The sequence below is a fragment of the Mustela lutreola genome, chromosome 5 (genome assembly GCF_030435805.1).
Source record: "Mustela lutreola isolate mMusLut2 chromosome 5, mMusLut2.pri, whole genome shotgun sequence".
Lineage (NCBI taxonomy): Eukaryota > Metazoa > Chordata > Mammalia > Carnivora > Mustelidae > Mustela > Mustela lutreola.
The window spans coordinates 131,345,463-131,366,728 of NC_081294.1; the positions used below are offsets into that span (position 1 = coordinate 131,345,463).

At 35.7% G+C, this 21,266-nt stretch overlaps 1 protein-coding gene across 2 annotated transcripts in view; it reads right to left on the reverse strand.

Moving 5' to 3' along the window:
* The window catches only part of FBXL17 (F-box and leucine rich repeat protein 17), a 508,942-nt gene that overhangs the window by 140,019 nt on the left and 347,657 nt on the right, over positions 1-21,266 (reverse strand). For both annotated transcript variants that reach the window (XM_059175615.1, XM_059175614.1), the window contains exon 7: positions 20,837-20,913. In XM_059175615.1, coding sequence (XP_059031598.1) covers positions 20,837-20,913 — 77 coding nt within the window. The remainder of the gene's footprint in view (positions 1-20,836; positions 20,914-21,266) is intronic.

Genomic DNA, 21,266 nt, shown 5'->3' on the forward strand with positions numbered 1-21,266 from the left:
TCCATTCTCATCTCAGAACTCTCCATCACAGGCAAATGCCTTGCTCTTCCCAATTGTGCCAAGCCTGCTCAGAGCTCTGCTTCCCCCATCTCCCTCCCTATGTGCTGGTGATATGTCCTTGCCTTCAGTGATACCCTCAGATGACTTGGGATGGCCTTTTCTCTACTCTTTGGATATCTCGTATATTGATATCATCATATGTCCCATTCATCGCATTATATTGTACAGGGCTATCACTCTACCCAAGATCAGTTTGAGAGGGAGGAGAGGAAGATAATTGCCTTGATATTATGCTTTTGTGTTTCTAGATCTAGTAAAGTGACAGACATGAACTGGTTCTTCAATAAATATTCATTTTTTCCCCTTCATCTTAGGTATCAGCCATATAAGTCTCCCATGGCTTTGAAACATTTAGAGCTATCTTACAACTGTAACCTATATCCCTACTCTTCTACCACAGTTTGGAATGGTTTTTTTTTTTTTTTCCTCTCTTAAAAAAATTAAAAGAAGATTTTATTTATTTGAGAGAGAGCAAAAGAGAGAGAGATCACAGAAGGAGAGGGAGAAACAGACTTGCTGCTAAGTGGCAAGTTCGAGGTAGGGTTCAATCCCAGGACTGAGATCATGACCTTAGCCAAAGGCAGATGGTTAACTAACTGAGCCACCCAATGGAATGTTTTTCTTTTGGAAATTTGTTTCCTTTTGTTTTTACTTTTATCAGAAAAATACATGTAAAGGGTTTGGGAAAAAAAAAAGTTAGGGGCACCTGGGTGGCACAGTGTTAAGTGTCTAATGCACTGGGCTCCACACTTGATGTGGAGTCTGCTTGAGATTCCCTCTTCCCTCTCACTCTGCCCCTCCTCCACACTCTTCCTCTCTCTAAAATAAATTTTTAAAAACTACCTTAAAAAAAGTTAAATACCACAACCAGCAGTCTCATGTTGTATGTGTCCTCATTTCTAAGTCCTACTTCCTGAAGTCAAAAAACTTCCAACTTCTTTAGGTGTTTCTTTTTATTCTTCCTTCATTTTTGTATTTTTTAGACCTTGCTCTCAAAGAGCACATAGGCACAAGAAGGCAGGTTTATCCGATTCTGCATGCTTCCCAAAATATCTTGTAGAGTACTTTACACATAATAGATACTCAACAAACACTTGTTAATTGATTAAAGAAATGGATAAGTGAATATTCATGCTCTTTGGTGCTTGAGCATAAACTACTCAACGGTCTTAAGAGTGGAGATGCATTCATATACCAGCGTCAAGGCAAAGGAGTAAATTAAAATGGCTACCAGTTAAGAACAAGCAGGAAGGAGATAATGAAAGGCTAGACAAGGAGGGCAGATACCAGGAAAATTCTAAACCAAGAAAGTCAAGGTAGCCTGGGAATAGAGGCTATGTGAACGAGTTTTAAAATCGGATACATTTAGATTTGCCTTCTATCTGAATAACCTTGCGCAAATCACAGAACTTTCCAGGCCTCTCTATTTCCTTATCTACAAATGGGAATAATACTCCCTTCAAGATTTGCTATAAATGAAAGCTGCTTTATTATTATTTTGCATGCATATGCAAACAGTAATAACAATAAAAACAACATCACCCTTGCAACCTTGAAGATGGGCTGACTTCTGGTCTAACCAGAAGTTTCTTGTACATTTACTGCTGAAGCTTCCTCAGGCGAGGGTAGAAACAGAAGGAAGTGGTTATAATCAGTAATGGGAAATACACAGGAAGACATGAGGACAGATTCCTTCCTTCTAAAGCAGAATTCTACTTACATCTATATGTTAATCATCTTTTTTGTTGCTTGTTTGTTTCAGAGAGTCTACCATGAAAAATGTCTCTTTTTTAAATGGCACACTCAAAACACAATAACAGTGTTTTAGAAATGACAACGGATATCTGATTACTGCTAAAATTTAATACATATACTTGATGGAAGAGTATATTTCATAACATCCTATACTAATGTAATCCATACACTGACTAAAAACTCTATCTTCAACTTTCTATTAAGATAGATTTGCCAGAATCTCAAGACAATAAAATCTCACCAGAGAATATCATATACCAGAACCTTAAATTGCTCTCAGCATATCCATGATGATTCAGTGCATTAATGATAAGTGATTGGTTAAAAGCATTTAAATCAACCTTATGATCTTGAAATTTTCCATGAACAAAAACAATATCCGTTTAGAAAGATCTTATAAAAATGATTTTGTTGTAAAGACAAAGAGAAACACAGCACAATAAATTATTTTAAAGCATTTAGCGATTGAAGTAATGCCATCTCCTAGGTGGAATGTAACACAAGGCCCTGAATCACAAACTGCTTGTGGATGGCAGGTAATCAAAAACACCAGGGCCCACTTCCACCACACAGACACATGAAATTATGAAGTAGCTGATACACAACATCATTGAGCTCACCTGCAAATATAAAACCTCAAAGGGACGAACAATAACAGACTATTGTCCTAACAGCCCTAAATAACCTAAGGGTGGAGGGCAGAAAAATTCTCTTCCCATATGGTAGTAGACTTTGCTAGTTTTGCATATTTTTATATATATAACAACTGTAACTACTTAGCAGTTGTGAATCACTTTAGAGAAAAGAAGACGCCAAAAAGAAAAATAAGGATAGTTTAAATGTGGATATTTTTGTTTTTAATGAAAGTACAGCAAGTCTAAACCAAGTCTCTGAAATGGAATCAATTTCCAATTAAATGACTTTAGCATTACAAATTTTTTAAGTCAATGCTCATTCTAATAACAAAGGTAGAATTTCAGTAATCTGAATTTAGATATTTAAATAAGTTAAAAATTTATTTCTTTCAGCCTTATTCCTAGGTTGAAAAGAAACAGAAGAGATACTCACTTCTTTGGGGCAGTTCTTTGTGTCCTACAATAAAAACTAAAACAAATGACAAATGTCCAATGTTAATACATTGGACATTCTATTGGTGTTTTCCTCCTGGGATGGTAAGGGCCTTTGATGACTATAATAATCACAAAGAAAAGAGAGAGACACACACACCCCCCCAGGGAAAGAGTGGAGGGAAAGGTATAGGCACAGATATGATCACTATATTGCAAGTGAATATTTTCAAATGACAAAAATTTCAACTCAAATTTCTCTTATTAAATTGTAGATTAAAAACAAAAACAAAAAAACCTCTTTCAAACATTGGTGTGCTCCAGATATACCAAAAAAACCCTTTAGACTTCAAAATAGCTAGAAATGCTGGATGAAATAGAATAAGCATTCTTCAAAATATACAGCTGACTTTGTAAGAAAGCAAGTAAAAATTTACCATACAACTTGGCAATTCTTCTAAGTATCCACTCAAGAGAGATGAAAATGTACCCATATCAAGACTTGCACGAGAGTGTTCATAGTCGTGTTTCATAATAGTAAAAAGGTAGAAACAACCCAAATGTCCATTAACTGATAAACAGATAAAGACAATATGGTATATGCATACAATGGGATACTACAGAGCAGTAAAAAGGGATGAAATATTGAGATATGCTTTAACATAAATGAATCTCAAAAACTTAATGCTAAGTGAAAGAGACACATGCAAGACTGCACACCTTGTATGATTCTGCCTTTATGAGATGTCCACACAATGGAAATCTATATAACCAGAAACTAGAATAGCAGTTGCCTGGGGCTGAATATGGGAATAGAGATTAACTGTTAACAGATAAGAGGATCTCACTGGGGTGGCAGATATTTTCTAAAACTGGATTTTGATGATAGTTGTATAACTCTGTTAATTTATTAAAATAATTAAGTTGTGTGCTTAAAATGCACTTATATATTTTATGATGTATAAATAAATTTCTTTTTGTAAAAAGAAAGTGAAAAAAACTAAGGACCCCCAAATTAAGGAAGAATGTTGCAATTACCTTGGAAAGACTTGCTGATCTTGGTAATCTGAGTTTAATGACCATGTAGGGCTGAGAACGGAAAGCTATCTCATCTGAGAATCAGCCCTATACCATCCCTCACATAAATTTGGACTATGAATTACCCTTTTTTCCTGCTCTTGGAAATCCTTGCCCAAGAAATAAACTCAAACTCATTTGTCCAAACTGGTGGTGCTCCAGAGCTCCTAGTGGAAGTAAACAGATCTTTGAAGGCACATCCATTAGCCCAAGTCCAACTGTAGTTCCACAGATAAAGCTCAGAGGAGCTCACAGTTAAAACAAAAAACAAAACAAAAATAAGAATAAGCCCCAGAGGACTTTAGATTTTAAATTACAAGATTATAAATGTAACAAATGTATATTTATACTATTTGAGAAATAAAAAGGAAATTGAAAACATAAACAAAAAAAAGACTATCTAAAAATGAGTCAGAATTTCTAAAAATTAAAACTACCATCATCAATATGCAACAGACAGCTTAAAGAGTAAATTAGATCGAACTGAAGAAAAAATTAATTCATTGGAAGACAGATCTGAAGATAACATCCTTTATAACACAGGGATAGATAATATAAAAGAGATCAATAGAAAAGAAAGCCTAATATGTGACTAACTAAATTAAATTAACTAAGTATCCAGAAGAAAAGCATAGAGATAATGGAAGAAAGGCAATGTTTGAGAACATAATAATTGAAACTTGCCCCAAACTGATTAAAGGACAGAGTCTCAGCTTTAAGATGGTCTGCAAATCCTAAGCATGACAAATAAAAATAAATAGGTAAGTAAAGCTGTCACAGAAAAACTGCAGAAGAACTAAAAGAAAAAAAACAAAAAAGGTATTACAATAGGGGAAAAAAATAACTAACAAAGGAATGATTATTGTCAGTTCTCTCAATACAATGGAAGCCAGAAGACAGTGGAACAGTATCTTCAAAATACTGAAAGAAAATAATTGTAATTTTAATATTGTATACATAGCTAAATACCATTCAAGTACTGGGTAAACAAATGGTGATCTTGTATTTTTAAAATACTTCTGTATAAAAGCCCCACACACTTTTCTTCACAAACACAACTTTCCCCATTCTTGAATAAACTGACAAATAACAATATTATCCTATATAATCCAAACTATTAGGTAAGAAATTATATATTATTTTTTAAATTTATGTAAGAAGTTAATAAAGACATTACTGAAATCAACATACTAAAGAAATAATATTCTGTTATAACATGATTTACTTAAATGATAAACATATTTTCTACCCCCTTTCCAATTCTAAGGAAAGGTAGGCCTGAATGGTCTCACAAATAAGCCTGAGGTTAGAAGGTGGGGGAACCAAGGTGATTTGATGGGAGAACAAGGCCCCCAGCCGGGGAAAGAGAACTGGTTCTGGAGCTGGGGGAAACTGAACCTCAGTCTCCTCCACTTTAAAAAGCCAGGGCTTCAAAGAAATCCATATTTCTGATGGCTCCTATAGCTCTCAAGCCTGATAATCTTTTAGCCCAACCCTATAGGATGAAATTTCTGTTTTCCATAATCTCAGAACCTGTAAAAAAAGCTAGCTGGAAATACTTCTAGATGGAATTTGTAGCACATTATATAATACATTCTTGCAATAGTTTCCCACTAATAATTGTATTAGCTAGAAGTTTCCAACTTTGACTCCTCATCCCCCAATCCCAGGAGATTTAAAAATAGAAACACCTGCTTTAAAAGATGTTTACAAAACTGACAGCTTTTTCCCCAAGAACACTGTGCTGGTTAGGGAATACTAGGTGCTAGTTTACAGGTCTGTCCAACAAAGCAAGGAAAATTGCTACAGTAGTAAATTTTCAATGACTTTTTTTTTCCTATTTAGTTGTGTCATTTGGGGACTAGACTGATACATTAGGGATGCTTGTGCTAGTCCTAGTGATTTTGCTGCCTCGTGTTAGGTAGGCCTCCTTCCTCATGCAAAAACAAAATGGTAACTCTAAAAGTGCTTGTACTTGCCACTAAGTCTGGACTGTGTATAAGGTTTCAAGTGTCCCTAGTAAGGCCAGGTAGTCCAGAGTAGTAGTCCAGAGGCAAGGAAAGAAGGGTACAGAGATAGCAGTGCCACACTGCTGAATGGTTTACTCCTTTTATCTCAGTTTTAGGAGTAAAATGTCTGTTCCTTAAAAAACAAACAAACAAACAAACAAAACAATGCTGGGCAGAAAAAGCAAGAAATATGCTGCCCTCTAATAAATACAAAATAATGTTGAAATTAATGTCAAATCTCAAGCTGATTTAAAGATCCTACAGTGGGTAAAGAGCTAACAAACGTCTCCTTTTCTGAATGAGAAGTTGACCTTTGGTTAACTTCCTAGATCTGTTCCCCTAAAATGGTACATTAGCCATGTTACTTTAAAGTAATCATGCTTTAAAGTAACAATGACAGCTAATTGGTAGATAGCAAAGAGCAGTATAAATACCTGATGGGGATACCACTGCTTTGGATTCCTTCAGTGCAGTCATTCTTGTAACCAGCCGTGTAACTTTCAGGGATGCTAGATGTTACGCCTATTGGTCATTCCATGAGACAGTAGTTCTTGGGAGTTTGATGTTTCTAAGCCAGGGCAGTGCCCATAACCACGCTATGTGGATCTCATCTCCTTGCACTTGAGCTTCATCTGGTGGTAAAAGAAAATGCTTCCCTGACTGCTGGGTGAGCTGTGGCATGGAGTGCTGCAAGGTCTACAGAAGAGGACTGCCTAACACCGTCCTCTGGCAAGCTGAGGTTCCCATCCTCATCATTCTGAATCGACTGTGCCAGTGGTGGTCTATGATGGCTTAATGCTAAATATTTAGTTGCACATAGTAAATCTTATGGTAGGCAAAGCATCTACATGTTTAATTTTTAGTGTTTCTCATGGTTTTAGGTTTATAATCCAGAACAAACAGCATATTGCTAAAGTCATGAACTAATTAACTTTAGTAACATTTTAATTTGTTCCTCCATTCAAGAATTTTTTAAGAAGGTTCATTGGTAGCCGCTCTGTGATAAACAGACTGTAAAGTGAGAAGACAAATAGGAAATACAATGAAGTGGCCAGTGTGGTTATCAGTGGAGTTGGCTCTATGTGAGATCAATTTCAGGGGTAGAGCTGACCTGGCTTATTAATGGACGTGATGAGAGGTATGAAGAAAAGTGAGGCATCAGGGCCATCTAAGTTTCGGCTGGGATAACAAGGTGAACAGTGATGCCATTTACTGAGTCAGAGAAGACCAGCAGCAGTTACTAAAGGAGCGGTAGAAATGGGGGTGATGAATAACAGCCCTTCTACTCTGCATTTAGATTAACCCACTGAAAAGTAAGTACTTCCATTCGGCAGTGTGGGGAAATGATGCTTTGAGAAAAGTGATAATACGGATCCAGTTTTATAATCGGCATTATAGACTTAATTCCTTTTATAGGAAGTGGGAATGAATAAAGAAGAAAAGGTAGGAAAGGCAAAACACAGCTTTAAGTGTGCAGCACATCATGTGTTAAATTGAAACAACCCCAAAGTTCAACTTCCTTCACTGTTCAAGGAGAAAATCCTTCACTATGTACTTCAGGATAAAGGATTTGCAACTATATGGTGCTTGAGAAATATGCTATTGCTGTAATTTAACTCACTGTATGTGGGCTTCAAGATGCACAGTGGCATTCCAAACCAACTTTTAAAGAAAATTGCATGGAATTTTCAAGACATCAGGAGCGTTCTTTAAAGTTATGCAGAGAAAACGGATTTTTGATAGTTATGAATTACATTTAGTGCTGCCAGATTGCAGGGAACACTCTTTTTGCCTCGGTATGGTTAGAATTACTGTTGACAAAGTTTTAATTTAAATTTTTAAGGATTTAAATGGAAGAATATAGGTCACTGAATTTTCATTCATTGTGTAAGTATTACTAGTAGCAGAAAGCAAGCTTTGTTAGGGAGGGTCCAATTTTGGCCCGGGAGTCCATCTTTTCTGTAGTAGTTGGGAATTGAGTATGTGTTAGTGAGAATAATTTGGCTCTCAGTCAGTCAATCAGTGGACTGAACACGCACAGTTAGAAACCTGCCTGGCACAGAACAGAAGCTCGGTTCAGAAATACTAAATGCATTTGTGAGACAGACTCAAGTTCACACAAATCATATATTACAATCACAAGCTGGAAGGGATTCGATCTTTCCTAGCAGGTTGTAGATTTAGATAGATTTGTAATAGTCAGAAAATACCCTACACAGCCCCAAAGTCTAATTCTACAATTTTCAACTGGTTTCCTGAAGTTGAAAAACAGAGGTAAATATTTGTAGAGCCCACTGCATGTAAAAAATGTTTTTGGGAGCCTTGCCATATCCAGGATACCATAAGAAATTATAGTAGGTGTCTAATTTAAATGTTGTATCTTAAAATAACAAATGTAAAAGTATATGCTGTGTAGGCTATTAAAAATAAAGACCACTTCCTCGAATAGAAATTTAAAAGTTATATTTTTTTCATAAATGTGAAAGAGTAGAGTAAGTTTCACAGCAACAATCTAGCAAAAGGATGAAGTATGTGCTGTGAAGTATGTGCAGCATATTGTAGAAAGGCACAGCCTCTCGTGCCTTTGTGTGTGTAGTTGAGAGGGTCTTCCCTCGGGTCTATGCTGCTTGCTGTCTTATTGTCCTCAAGGGCCACCAGCTCTAGAACCCATGTTTTCCTCCACAGAATGATAAATATGATGCATAACACTGACATGTATGGCACATACTCAGGAAAATTCCCTAAATTACCCCAGCCCCCAAATATTGCTGAAATAAAGAACATGACAGAAATGTGGGGGGAACATGCATATGGAGAAGTGGTGACTGGCTTTCACAATAACACATTTCCCAAGCATGTCAATAATGAATAATACTATACGGGTAAATACCACACACCAAAAGCTGTGACAAGAAAGTACCCACAAATTATGTGCAAATTTCAACATGCTTGCTAAACTCACCCCTCCTGCTGCTCAAGAAAATTCTACCAGAATCCAAATGACTTTAAGAGAAGAAATTATTGAATTTGTCCTAATTTATAATTCTTCAGAAAGTAAATCATTTCCAAGCCTTGAATGCAAGGTGTGTTGTAATGGCAAAGTTGAAAACGAATGCTTTAAAGGATTTCATGCAATTTCTTATGTAAACTAGAGCAGAAGGTATGATTCTCAGAAAAAGCCAAGATACATTTGCCTCAACATAAAATAGGACTGATTGAATTTCAAAGTCTTCGTTTATTTTGTAGAGCTGAAATGTTAAGTTCCTTATTGCTGTTCAAAATTGGCTTGAATCGTATGCTATTATATATGTGTAATTATAATATATATATTATTCTCATTCATTTAAAAGAAGTTTTGGGTTACTATAGGATGTGCATGATGTAAATTTCAAATATATTCTCCTCAAGCACATTCAGAAAGTGTCTTTCTGGATGATTTCAGCTTGGTCATGAGCAGCTTCTTGAACAACTGTCTTGTCCTCAGTACACCAGAGAAGCATCTTTGGACTTCAGATCTCCAAAACGGACTTCCCAAAGCTGACTTCAGAGAGATTCTCAAACAGACAGAGGGCAGGGAAGGGGCTGGAGCCTACTAGGCTATTACTGTGATTTTAAATCTAGAAGAACAGAAGAATCCTTTATGAGAGGAAATAAAACACCTTCAAAGTAAAACTGCTTTCTTGGAGAAGCTCCTAGACATACATATATGTGAGGAAAGAGACAGTAGGAAGGAAAAAACTTTCATCTGAGAGAGACATGATTAAAAATCATCATTCAATCATCAAACGATACTTAGCTAGTTTTCTATGTAATTTTTTTCGGCTTCTAAGAATTATTTACCATGTAAAAATATCATGGCAAGCAAATTTTACATTGTATCAGTATGAATGTAGTTCATTTTAATGGATATATACATATGTGTGTGTGTGTATATGTATATATCAACATTATCAACATATGTATATATCAACTAGAAAAGTACCATAACTCCCTGAAGATAGACAGAATTTTCTTTTGTTTACTTCTTATTTCTAATTCGTAAAATTTCTTTTTCTCTGCCCACACTCAGTCATTCTTAATGAAAGACAAGTCGCTTTCAGGTGTTCGGCACACACTGCACACAGACACACATAGGCTGGATCAGCCACGTCAACTCAATACAATTGTTTGAAAAGTTGAAAAGTTCAAACTATTTATTTAATGTCATGCAGATAAACCCAAGAAAAGGAACACATTTGACAGATAAATTTTAGGTGACTGAATCTTAAAATCCCAAGGAAACGTATTAGGATAAGGGTTAAAATGAGTAGTTTAATATATAAATTGAAAGTACATTTGATTTACCAAATTAGGAAATTAACAAAACTACCTTTTTTGCCTCTGGAGAAAATTCCATTTAGTATCTGTCTAAGGTGAAATCAATCATCAGGAGAATCTCTTTGCCTCTCTTTCTCCCAAAGATATGAGATGGAAGCACTACTAATCCCTTATTTCACAGATAATAAAAGCAACATGCAGGATTTGATGAGCATGGGAAGGTTGGCACCTTCTACCTCAAGAAGAACAGTGACCATTTTGTATCAAGGAAATCCATCTGTTTTCTACTCTTGAGCAGGTCATTGACTGACAGATGTAGTTCTTATCTATACATTGAAGAAGCTGTAATCACAGCAGTTCAACTGCTGGCCATTCTAGTAAGAGATGAAATCAATTTAGTGAGAGTACAACAAGCACTATAAATGCAAAATGCATTTTTCACTGTAGGACAAGAAAGTCTGAAAGCCCCTGAATGAGATTATATAAGACCATACAGTTTGAACAGTTTTCTACTTATTTCCAAATGGATCCAAGAGGTCTAATTTTAGTCCTTATTTAAAACAAATGCAGAAAATCAGAGACAAATAAAATGAGAAGGAAATCTCCAAAAAGTTGATGGAGTACCTAAAATGTAAAACTACTTCTCCTTCCTAAATCCCACCTCTAACTTCTCCAAAAGCAGAACATGCCAGTAAGATTAAGGGAGTGTCGGATATAAGGGACTAGAAGTTTCTAGTATGTAGGAAATCCCTAAATGAAGATGCTTTAAAACTCAAGGACTGATATTGCTGAATTGTAATGGGAGGATTGGATTTATGCTGAAATACAGAGTAAGTTTTAAGCTGGAGGAATAAAAGAAAATAGTGATATAAGATTCAGAGTGCAACAGACTTTAAAGGAGGAAGTTCTCTAAATTAAAGAAAAAGGGGGAAAAAAGCCTAATTCACTCAAAGAACCAGAGTTCTTTAGAAAAGCAGCTGATGCCATGTCTCTAATATGGAATGCACAAAGTGAGCCTGTTGTATCTTGACATAATCGTTCTGTATCAAAAGCACACAGGTGGGTGCCTGGGTGGCTCAGTGGGTTAAGCCGCTGCCTTCGGCTCGGGTCATGATCTCAGGGTCCTGGGATCGAGTCCCGCATCGGGCTCTCTGCTCAGCAGGGAGCCTGCTTCCTCCTCCTCTCTCTCTCTGCCTGCCTCTCTGCCTACTTGTGATCTCTCTCTGTCAAATAAATAAATAAAATCTTTAAAAAAAAAAAAAAAGTTTGTTTCTGTAAGGAACAAACTTACAGAAGCTTCCAGTACCAAAGGCAGGACAAACTGAGTATCAGTAAGAAAACAACTGCAATGGATTGCTGAGCTTATAATGATAATGCAACAACAATAACTCTTCACAGGTTACGTTTAGAAGATGGAAACCTAACCAATATTTTGAAAGCTGGTCAATAAAGAGAAAAAATAATGTATTATTCTTTTCTTTCCTATATTAATTGAACTCAGGTAAACAAAAAAATCAATAACAGAAAGCTGCTCTTAATATACGGAAGTAGTACTAATAAGTGGAAAGAGAAAGACCTGCTGTAAAGCTCAATTACTGTCAGTACTAGTGGATATAATGATGTGAGCCTACCTAGAGACAGACATACAGTAAAATTATTTTAATGTTCGATTTATATTTTAATATGAGCAATACTATCACTTTCTAAGGGGAAACTTAATAAATGTTTGTTTTGTTTTGTTTCAAAATAAGTTAGATGACAAATATCTTAAGTACGCTAATTGACCAGCAAATCATGAAAAAGATTTAGTCAAACATCCGCTGAGGAGGACAAAACCATTTCAAAGAGAGGGTAAAACCCTAAAAAAACACTTGTAAGTGGAGGATATATGGTTTGATGCTTTAGAAGGAAGAGATGCAGCTCTTGGGTTTTCCTCCCTTTCTACTCTTACTTTTCATGATACCTGAGAAAATGAGCTGCTCTAAAATTAAGAGCATAGAGGAGGTGGAGAGCAAAGCCACACCAAAGAGATTCTGTTCTGACTTTTCAGAGAATATTATTGGAAGAGGCTCTCCTTAAGGGAAGAAAAGTAACGGGCACCTGAGACAGATACGACACTAAGGAACTTCTGAGCTCAGGTTCACGGTAGATGAACTTAAAGAACAGTTGCTTACAGTTTTGAGAATGGTGCAACTGCATATCTCTAGAAATAGCTGTACTTTTAAAAGCTGCTATGAAATTATGTCATTTAATGTTGGCAAAAATTGCTTTCAAAGGACTATTTCAATGAAGAAATTATTTCTATATGAAAAGCAGAGACATTTGAGGAGTTATCTGCATGTAATTCAGTAAACGATTTACAGTAGGAGATTTTAGTTCTAGCTTTGCTTAATTAATTAAAACTGTCTGGGCTCAACTTTATTCTCTATTTTAAAAAATCAATAATATTTCTGCTTCCTTCAGAAATTTTGGGGGAAAATTTAGAAAGGAGATGTAAGAAAATTTTTTTATTCCTGAAGAATTAAAGACAGTTTTGAAATTATTAAGAAAATATTTGTTGAATACATGAGTACACATTTAACATCAATGAGAGTCTCTACCTTCTGGCTAGGGAATGTTTAATCACAGCATGCAACTGGTATTTGGTGTCGGCATAACAAAGTTATAGTGAATAAGCACGTTAAACCTATTAAGTTCTATAATGATATAATTAGATCTTAACGGGTAGCTGCTTTGTGACATTGTTTTTTATATACAGACGGACAAACATGGTAGCACAGGATTCAGTTATATTTTTTAAGCTCTGAGAACTGGGAAAATCTAACAAGACTGTCTAGCAATAAATACTTATAAGCACATCACTGACCTATGAGTGATTACGCAAGAGACCTGACGTACCATTGAACCCATACCACATCACTACTCACTAACTATGTGAACCTGAGCCTTTCTAGGCCTCAGTTTCTATATCTGCAGGCCTAAATTTAATAGTACTATCTAAAGTGGGGTGTTAAGGGGATTAAATAAATAATACCCGCAGAAAACATCTAAAAAATATTAACTATTTTATTATTATGATTATTGTCATGAAAGTTTACCATTTGATTTCCTTCAATTGAACTGGATACTTGATTACTTAGAACTCAAAGTAGTGTTTCCTTTTATATATGTTAAGTGAAGTTGTTACCATGGGAATGGTGAATAAGATGGGAAAAGTTGAGATGAAAGTTGGAACTTACCCTGAATTTTCAACTAGAATATTTTCATAAGGTTTCTTCAAAATTTGCCCGTGTGTGCACGTAATCACTTTGGATGATTTCTGTTCTTTCTTTAGATTAACCAACGCATACAAACTCATCCATTCAGACACCTGTTCTTGCTCTGAGCCTTTCCTAGGGCTGTACTACCTCAAATGCCCTTCCTTCTCAAATCTCTGTCCTCCCATGCCTCTTCCACCACAGATAGTTCCCCGACGATTTAAATCTCTGATGATCTGCCCTCCTGAACCTCTACATCTCAGAGGGCCTATTTTTCTATTTGACCTCATCATATTGTTTAATATGTCAGGAAACTTTTCACTGCTTCTGTCTTCTTTCTCAACATAAGAGTGTATACTTTCTATCCATTTCCATATTCTCCACACCCCCCAGGCAACACTTACGCAGTAAATATCTGCTGAATGAAATAAAACACAAAACCAGTCCAGAATAAATCACAGGATTAGAAAGGAATTTAAACATCATATAGGTCAATTCCTTACTCAATGTTTCCATCTTTCCATATTCTCCTAAAGAGATTATCTCAGCATAAATCACTCTTTTTAAAGATTTTTAAGAAGTAATCTCTACACCCAATGTGGGGCTCGAACTCATGATCCTGAGATCAAAAGTAGTATCCTCCACTGACTGAGCCGGCCAGGTGCCCTCAGCTTGAATAATCCTTGTAATAGAGAATTCACTACTACTCAGGACTTCTATTTTGAAGAAGTTTTTTTTTTTTTTTAAAGATTTTATTTATTTATTTGACAGAGAGAGAGAGATCACAAGTAGACAGAGAGGCAGACAGAGAGAGAAGGGGAAGCAGGCTCCCTGCTGAGCAGACAGCCCGATGTGGGGCTCGATCCCAGGACCCTGAGATCATGACCTGAGCTGAAGGCAGAGGTTTAACCCACTGAGCCACCCAGGCGCCCCCTGAAGAAGTTTTAACATCAGGAAATTGTTACTTGTGTAGAATTTAGGATTACTGCAATTATCTTGGTGTTCATTGCAGTCCCCTTTAGATCTATTAACCACTGGTAATAATCAATAATAATTCTATTTATAATAAAGCATGGTGCAAGGAAAACAATTGCTTAGTCTGCATACTCGAGAACACAAAGCAATGAGGGTTAAAGATGAAAACTCTGAAAAATGACTATGTGATTTGGGACAAGTTTCTTTTACAAGATTAATGTTAAAAACAGCTAATTAAAATTAAATACTACATTTTAGAAATGCTAAAAGTGAGAAAAGTTGGAAAGTTAATAATATTTCACTTAATAATTCAGTTAAATATAGAAATTTAGTATTTATTTATAAAAAATTAATAAATTAATTTAGAGCAACAATATATATGCATTTGGAGTTATTAAGAAAATTTAGGGGCAAATAGAAATTGGTCTGTTTGTCTTTTAAATGTAGGTTAAAGGTTTCTTAATTAAAAAAGAAAAAAAACTCCATTATAGATGAAGCAAGAGTTCATCTTTGAATTGGTTATGGGAGTATCTTCTGGAAGAAATGTCTTTTAAGTCCTTCTCAAAAGATTTGAGATTCTGTGGTCTATGATGGCAAGCCAAAGTGATAAGCATTATTATTGTTCAGCCTTTTATTTCAAGGTTATGTAGCTGTGGTCTTAGGATGACCTAGGAACTGAAGAAGAAAGTCAACAATTTCTTTGCTGCTAAGCAAAGAAAAACATTTAGAAAAAGTTACAATTAAATACTAAATACCAAATTTTTGGTGAGAAATTATGACCATTACTGAGAAGAAAAAAAAAGGATATAGTATTTGCTAAGTACATTAGTAGGCATATCAATCTAGTAGTGAGGAACTCCAGGAATAAAAATAGAGAATTAGAAGTGAAAAGAAATAACTTTTAAGATGGACATATAAACAAGGGAAATTTGCAACAATAGAAGATTTAGCAATTTAGTACTATTTTGTTAGAAACAATAAAAGCTATCTATATTTAAATGATAGAAGGAAAAAAAAGCATGAATAATCAACAGTAAACAATAAAGACATTCTTTTTGACTTGCAAATGTATTTTCTAAAGTTCTTCTCTGTCACTTTACAACTATTAGAGTTATTCCTGCTGACAAAAGGAGCTGAATTTTACCCAACAATCTTGGAACAGTTTGAAATACAATTTGAAAATGAAAAAAAATGTAAAAGGAAAAACCAGGAATTTAATTTTAAAGGAAACATCATTGTATGTAATGCATACCTAATAATATGAAAAATAACATAATATATATAAAAAGAACAAAATTATTTTTAGTATGAGCCTTTTTCTTGAATAATTTATTAGTGTTGGTTTGATAAGAAAAAATGAAGCACTCTTGATAATAGCATAATCCAGAATGCTTGTTAGGATTTCTTTTTGTTTCTTCGGCATGCTTATTTATTTTAATAATGCATCCAGGATCCTAATTTGGGTTAACTAACAGATGAAGAGATCTGGTTGCCCAAGAAGAGATAGGGAATGTACAACCTATAAATCTTTCAATAACATTAGAAGGTCAACAAGGCTGAGGTGAGGTGTGGGTTACAACAAAGAAAAGATTAATGTCAGCAGGCCACTCCCTGCCATTCTTCTTGTCTGGAGGAAGGAGATGAATTACCCTTTTCTTTTTTTCCTTAAAATGAGCAGGTTCTCTCTATCCCATCCTATTGAAAGCTCCGGGAATACAGAAACTATTTATATCTTGCATCGAGAACAGACCCCAGCACACAGTAGGTGCTGAATCTATCTGCTGACAGAATGAATACGTGTCATGTCTGTTGCACGGCAGACCAACTGAAATGACATCTCAAATAGATAACCATGGGAATAGTGACATCCTTGACTTGGGAGACCTTTTGCTCAGAGCAATCCAAAAGTTTTGCAGGAGGCTTGAGTTTAGGTTTAAAAGTCCCAAATCAGACAGCAGACCCGTGGCAAGCAGAGTAAGAGGCAACCAAAGACTGCCCTGGAGCAATAGCCCCAGGGACCGTGGGAGTGACAGAGAGCCCACGGAGTGGCACAGAGTGAGTCTGTGGGTTGTCAGTGACCTTGTAGGCCACAAATATCAGTCAGCAGTTAAGTGTTTACAGTCCTCTTTAATTAAAGTTTATTTGACAACTTGAGAGGTAAATCAAAAGATACCCTCTAGAGTATATTTCTAGGGGGTCTCAGGAGTGGCTGAAGTCAAAGGAAATACGATAACAACCTAGAAGGAAACCTAGGTCCTTTTTACAACTGCTCCCTGACACAGGGTCACACTTGTAAAACTCACTCTGGAGATATCAGGGGAGGCAAGCGCTTTATTCATCCATCCCATTCATTACACTTCCTGTTCTGTGCCATGCAGCCCCAGACAGACTGGCTCTGACCTCCACAGGCTTGAAGGATACATGTCACTTTCTATTCCTTGTCTTCCTTTCAATCCCAAGGATACAATTTTCCAGAAGAGGACTTTCAACAGAAAAGTATTTGAAGGCAAGTGGAGAGGTAGGTTGAAAACTAGCTGACAATTCTTGGAACAAAAGAAAGCACGATGGGAGCGAAGAGAAAATTATCCAAACAAAAATAAAGAGATGCCTCCCCTAAGATGGGGAGGCAAATGAAAGATTTCAGCTTTCTGCCGCATCTTTCCCTTGGCTCCCTACTAATCAGAATCTGGCTTAGATAGCTTAGGTATAGAAGTCAACGAGACAAGTACAGACTAATACAGGCCAAACTTCTAGATCATGATTTGCATAGACAGGAAAGCCACACTTGGAGAGGTTTGAGAGAAGAGGGGGAGGTGGGAGAGGAGGGGGAGGAAAGCCGATTCTTCTTCAGAGAAAGAGACAATTCTATTATATTAAGAACTGCCGATTAATGAGTACCCACTATGCCACGAGGCATGACGCAGATGTTTTAAATTCATATTCTCTACCTTTTATGGTACATTTTATTATGTGCTTAACAGATGACAAAACTAGGAGCTTAAATAACTTGCTCAAGGTCATAAAGAAAAGAAGAGGCAAAACTAGATTCTAACCTAACTCTCTGACTCCTAAATTTGAGTTTTCCCCCACAATACTGCCTATATAACATTTATTTGTTCAGTGATAGAAAAGTGACGATATTAGATTTCTCTTCAGGGAGCAATTTCCCAAGACTGTATTTTCTGTTTAGCTGGCTTGAATTATTAATTTGTTTATAATTGCCATCCTTTACCATAAAGATCTATGTTCAGTTTGGGGAATAAGAAGTCTATTAGAATGATAGTTTTCTTCATGACAACTATATCATATGTCAATTAAAATGAACATAACTTCATAACAGCCTGGCCAGGTGTTGCTACGTACTATAATAACACATTCAACATCTGTGAGAATCTTGACAAAAATTACAAATGATATGCCAGGCGAGCTGCTGTTTCTGAATCAATGCATTCTGCAAAAACTTCAGAAATCTCCGTATACTATAATGAAAGCATGTACAATCACAGCACCACAGAGGGAGGAGGTGAGGACAAGACTAACTAGCTCGAATATGACTAAAGCAATAGGAAGCAGAATTCTGGAGTAGTCTCTCAAAGGATGAAACCCCCCCAGTATCAGTGTACAAAAAATCTTACAACTTTTCAGTAGCCTCAATAATCTAAAAGTTCTACAGAATATATCTTTACTTATCCAGTTAAAGAAGAAAATAGGCAACTGTTTTTCTGTTTAAAATTTATAATTAACACAGGGCAAAGGATCACAGCCAGCCTTCCCCAGCAGAGCAGTTACCTCCAATAACATGCCGTTTCTCTGGTTACAAATGAATAATCCTTTTTGCTGTCTTTTTTGACAAAAATTATTCATGTGTTATTGGCATGTTACCAGGGGGAAAGAGCTGAGCTGAGCTGAACTTTCAGTGATTTTTTAAAATTTTATAATCAAATAGCAATTATACTACAATCTCATAAACTATCGACCTTTACCCCTCCTCCTCAATTGTGCCCCAACATTTTGAAGAACAGAATCAATAGATGAACACTGGCTTTCCATGAACCCTCTGAATACCTAAAACCAAAGAAAAGATGGAAGAGAGATGAGGTGAGGCAGAGCGCTTAGAGCTGACACAACTAAGATACCAGAAAAATTGAAATAGATTTCTCATCACCACGGCAAGGAAGTCCCCTATATGGCCATTTCTGGCCCCTTCAAATGGACTGGATCAGTTGTTCTCAACTTTGGTTCATGTAACATCATTTAGGCAGGTTTTACAAAACCTGTGCCCCGGTGCCACCTCATAGAAATTCTGATTTAATTAGTCTTGAATAAAACTCAGGCATCAGTATGCTTTAGAAACTCCCCCGGTGACACTAATGTGCAAAGATCTATCAACCTAAGTGAATAAATGTAAACCATATTGGCAAGGTTTTAACAACGTTTTTGCCTCACCAGGAGAAAAAATCCCCAAATTTCTAAACACCAAAACATGATAATATCAAGAAACAAGAGCAATAAACAATAACTACACAATGGCAACAACAACAACAAAAACCTCTTCCAAAGCCTAGGAAAGGAAAGAGGCTGGAAGAATTTTGTAAAAAATCTTTTCCCCCTCCTGTAGGAAAGCAACATTTACCAACACTAATCATTAGACTCGGTGCTGGGTACATAAATAGGACATCAGACATGTATTCCCCAAATGAGGAAACTGAGCCTCAGAGATGTGAAGGAGCTTCCCTAAGGCCAAAGAACAGATAAAGACAAAAAGACTGAACTGGGTCCCAATTGTATCTCAAGTCCAAAGCTTTTGTTCTTCTTCACATCGCCTGGAACATTTCTTTGCACTTGCTAACTTAACAGGTGCTGGGACAGAGTGTAATTTTAGCAACATTTCCACTGTAGGACCTTGAAGAGTTTATTCTAAGGAACTTAATCTGTAGCTCTCTGGGCCATTAGCAATCTGACACTGGCACTGCATAGGGAAAGGGGAGAAATATATAAAATAAGATTGGAGGGGCAGGTAGTCTAATGGTAAAGGAGCTTGAATGCCAAGGAAAGAGTTGGAATGAATGAATGTATTAGCTAATCAACAAATCTACCTGCATGCCCTAGATTGACAGAACTCTCTAAGGGCTAGACAACGGGGAGATAAAATAGGTTTTAGAATTACTGTATCTAAGTGGCAATCTAATATGTGAAACCAGAAAACAAAGTACAAAAAATATCAAAACACTCCTTTTGCATGGTATAAGTAGGGAAAGACCCCAACAACCCAGAAACATGATGAATAAATCCACATAAGACTCATTTTCCATTCTAAAAAATAAACTCGGAAAAAGAAATTAGCATTATTTTAAACCAAATATTTTATGTTATTTTTTATCAGAGCTATAGTAGAATTCTTCTAATGGTTTAATTTAGTAGCTGATAAAATACAGTTCTCCCACCCAGGACAGATGGTCAGCATGACATCCTAGGACTGGAGTCATTTATTAGCATATGTCAGAGTTAACAATTAAAAAAACTTGATGAATTATTATAAGTTTCCCTCAAGGTAAAAAGCACAGTCTCAAATTTAAACAAACAAATTAAAAAATCAGAAAAGAAAAAAGAAAACCAGTTCAGTCTCCCATAAAGCCAAATATCTGCTTAAAACTCTAGATAAATACATAAATTACTAAGAAAAAATACATAAAGCTGAATAAAAAAGGAGAGGCTAGGTTATTTTCCTTTTTTTACTCCAACAGGATGATTTCACACTTCTCATTTTTTTTTTTTTATAAAACAACTTGCTTTTCTCTACTTTAAAGAGATATTGAAAATTAAGATAATTTAAAATCTTGCATACAAATATATACCCTTTGCTTCCTACATACCTAAACGTGGAAGTTTCCAAAGCTTTAAAAAATGTGAAGCATTAAACAGTGTGCCATTTGGAATGTCAGCAGGGAATGTATTTGACATGACATTAAATTAAGCAAATTAACTCTAGTAATAACTTCTTTAGTTATATTTATTATACCAAATATTTAGTTCTCCCAGTATTTATTTTCATTGTATAAGTTTTTAAACCACACATTTTAACCCTATGTGAGTGTGTGTGTGTGTGCGCACACATGTGTTTAAACTGATATACATGTTCATTTTACTCTGGGTCCTAGTCTTAGGATTTCTTAATTTCTTTTGCTGTGACCATAGTTAGTGCAAATAAAGATTAAGTAGACTCTATGAGATAGTGGCTCGTGATTTCTTTCAAAAAGTTTTCACAGATTTTGTAACTTTTCATTCTAAAAAAAGATTAGGACAATGACTCTTTACATACCATAATCTGTGATTTTACAGGACACCAAATACAGCTCTTTCAGGTTTTGTCCTTCCTTTGCAATGACCTCCACACACCTAAAACACACACACAAAAAAGTGGTGAGTTACACTAATATATTTCAAGTTAAATTAGCAAGAGTTTGGCCATGACTGTAACAGGAAGAGGTCAGCTTTTGATGAATGCCACAGCTCTCTTCTTTCAACAAACTTCTTTCAAGGTGTTTCAGGAAAAAGTGTTATATTCCTTGCTTTAAACTCAAGTGCTCTAATACCCAAATGACTTTAATTAAGTACATTTATGACTAGTGTATATTTTAAAACCAAGTGATGAAAAGTGTTATTTCTATAAGAGTAATGTCACTTTTAGCAATAGACCAGTAAACACAGGTTATACAATGAACATGTCATTTACATAATAATATAAAAGC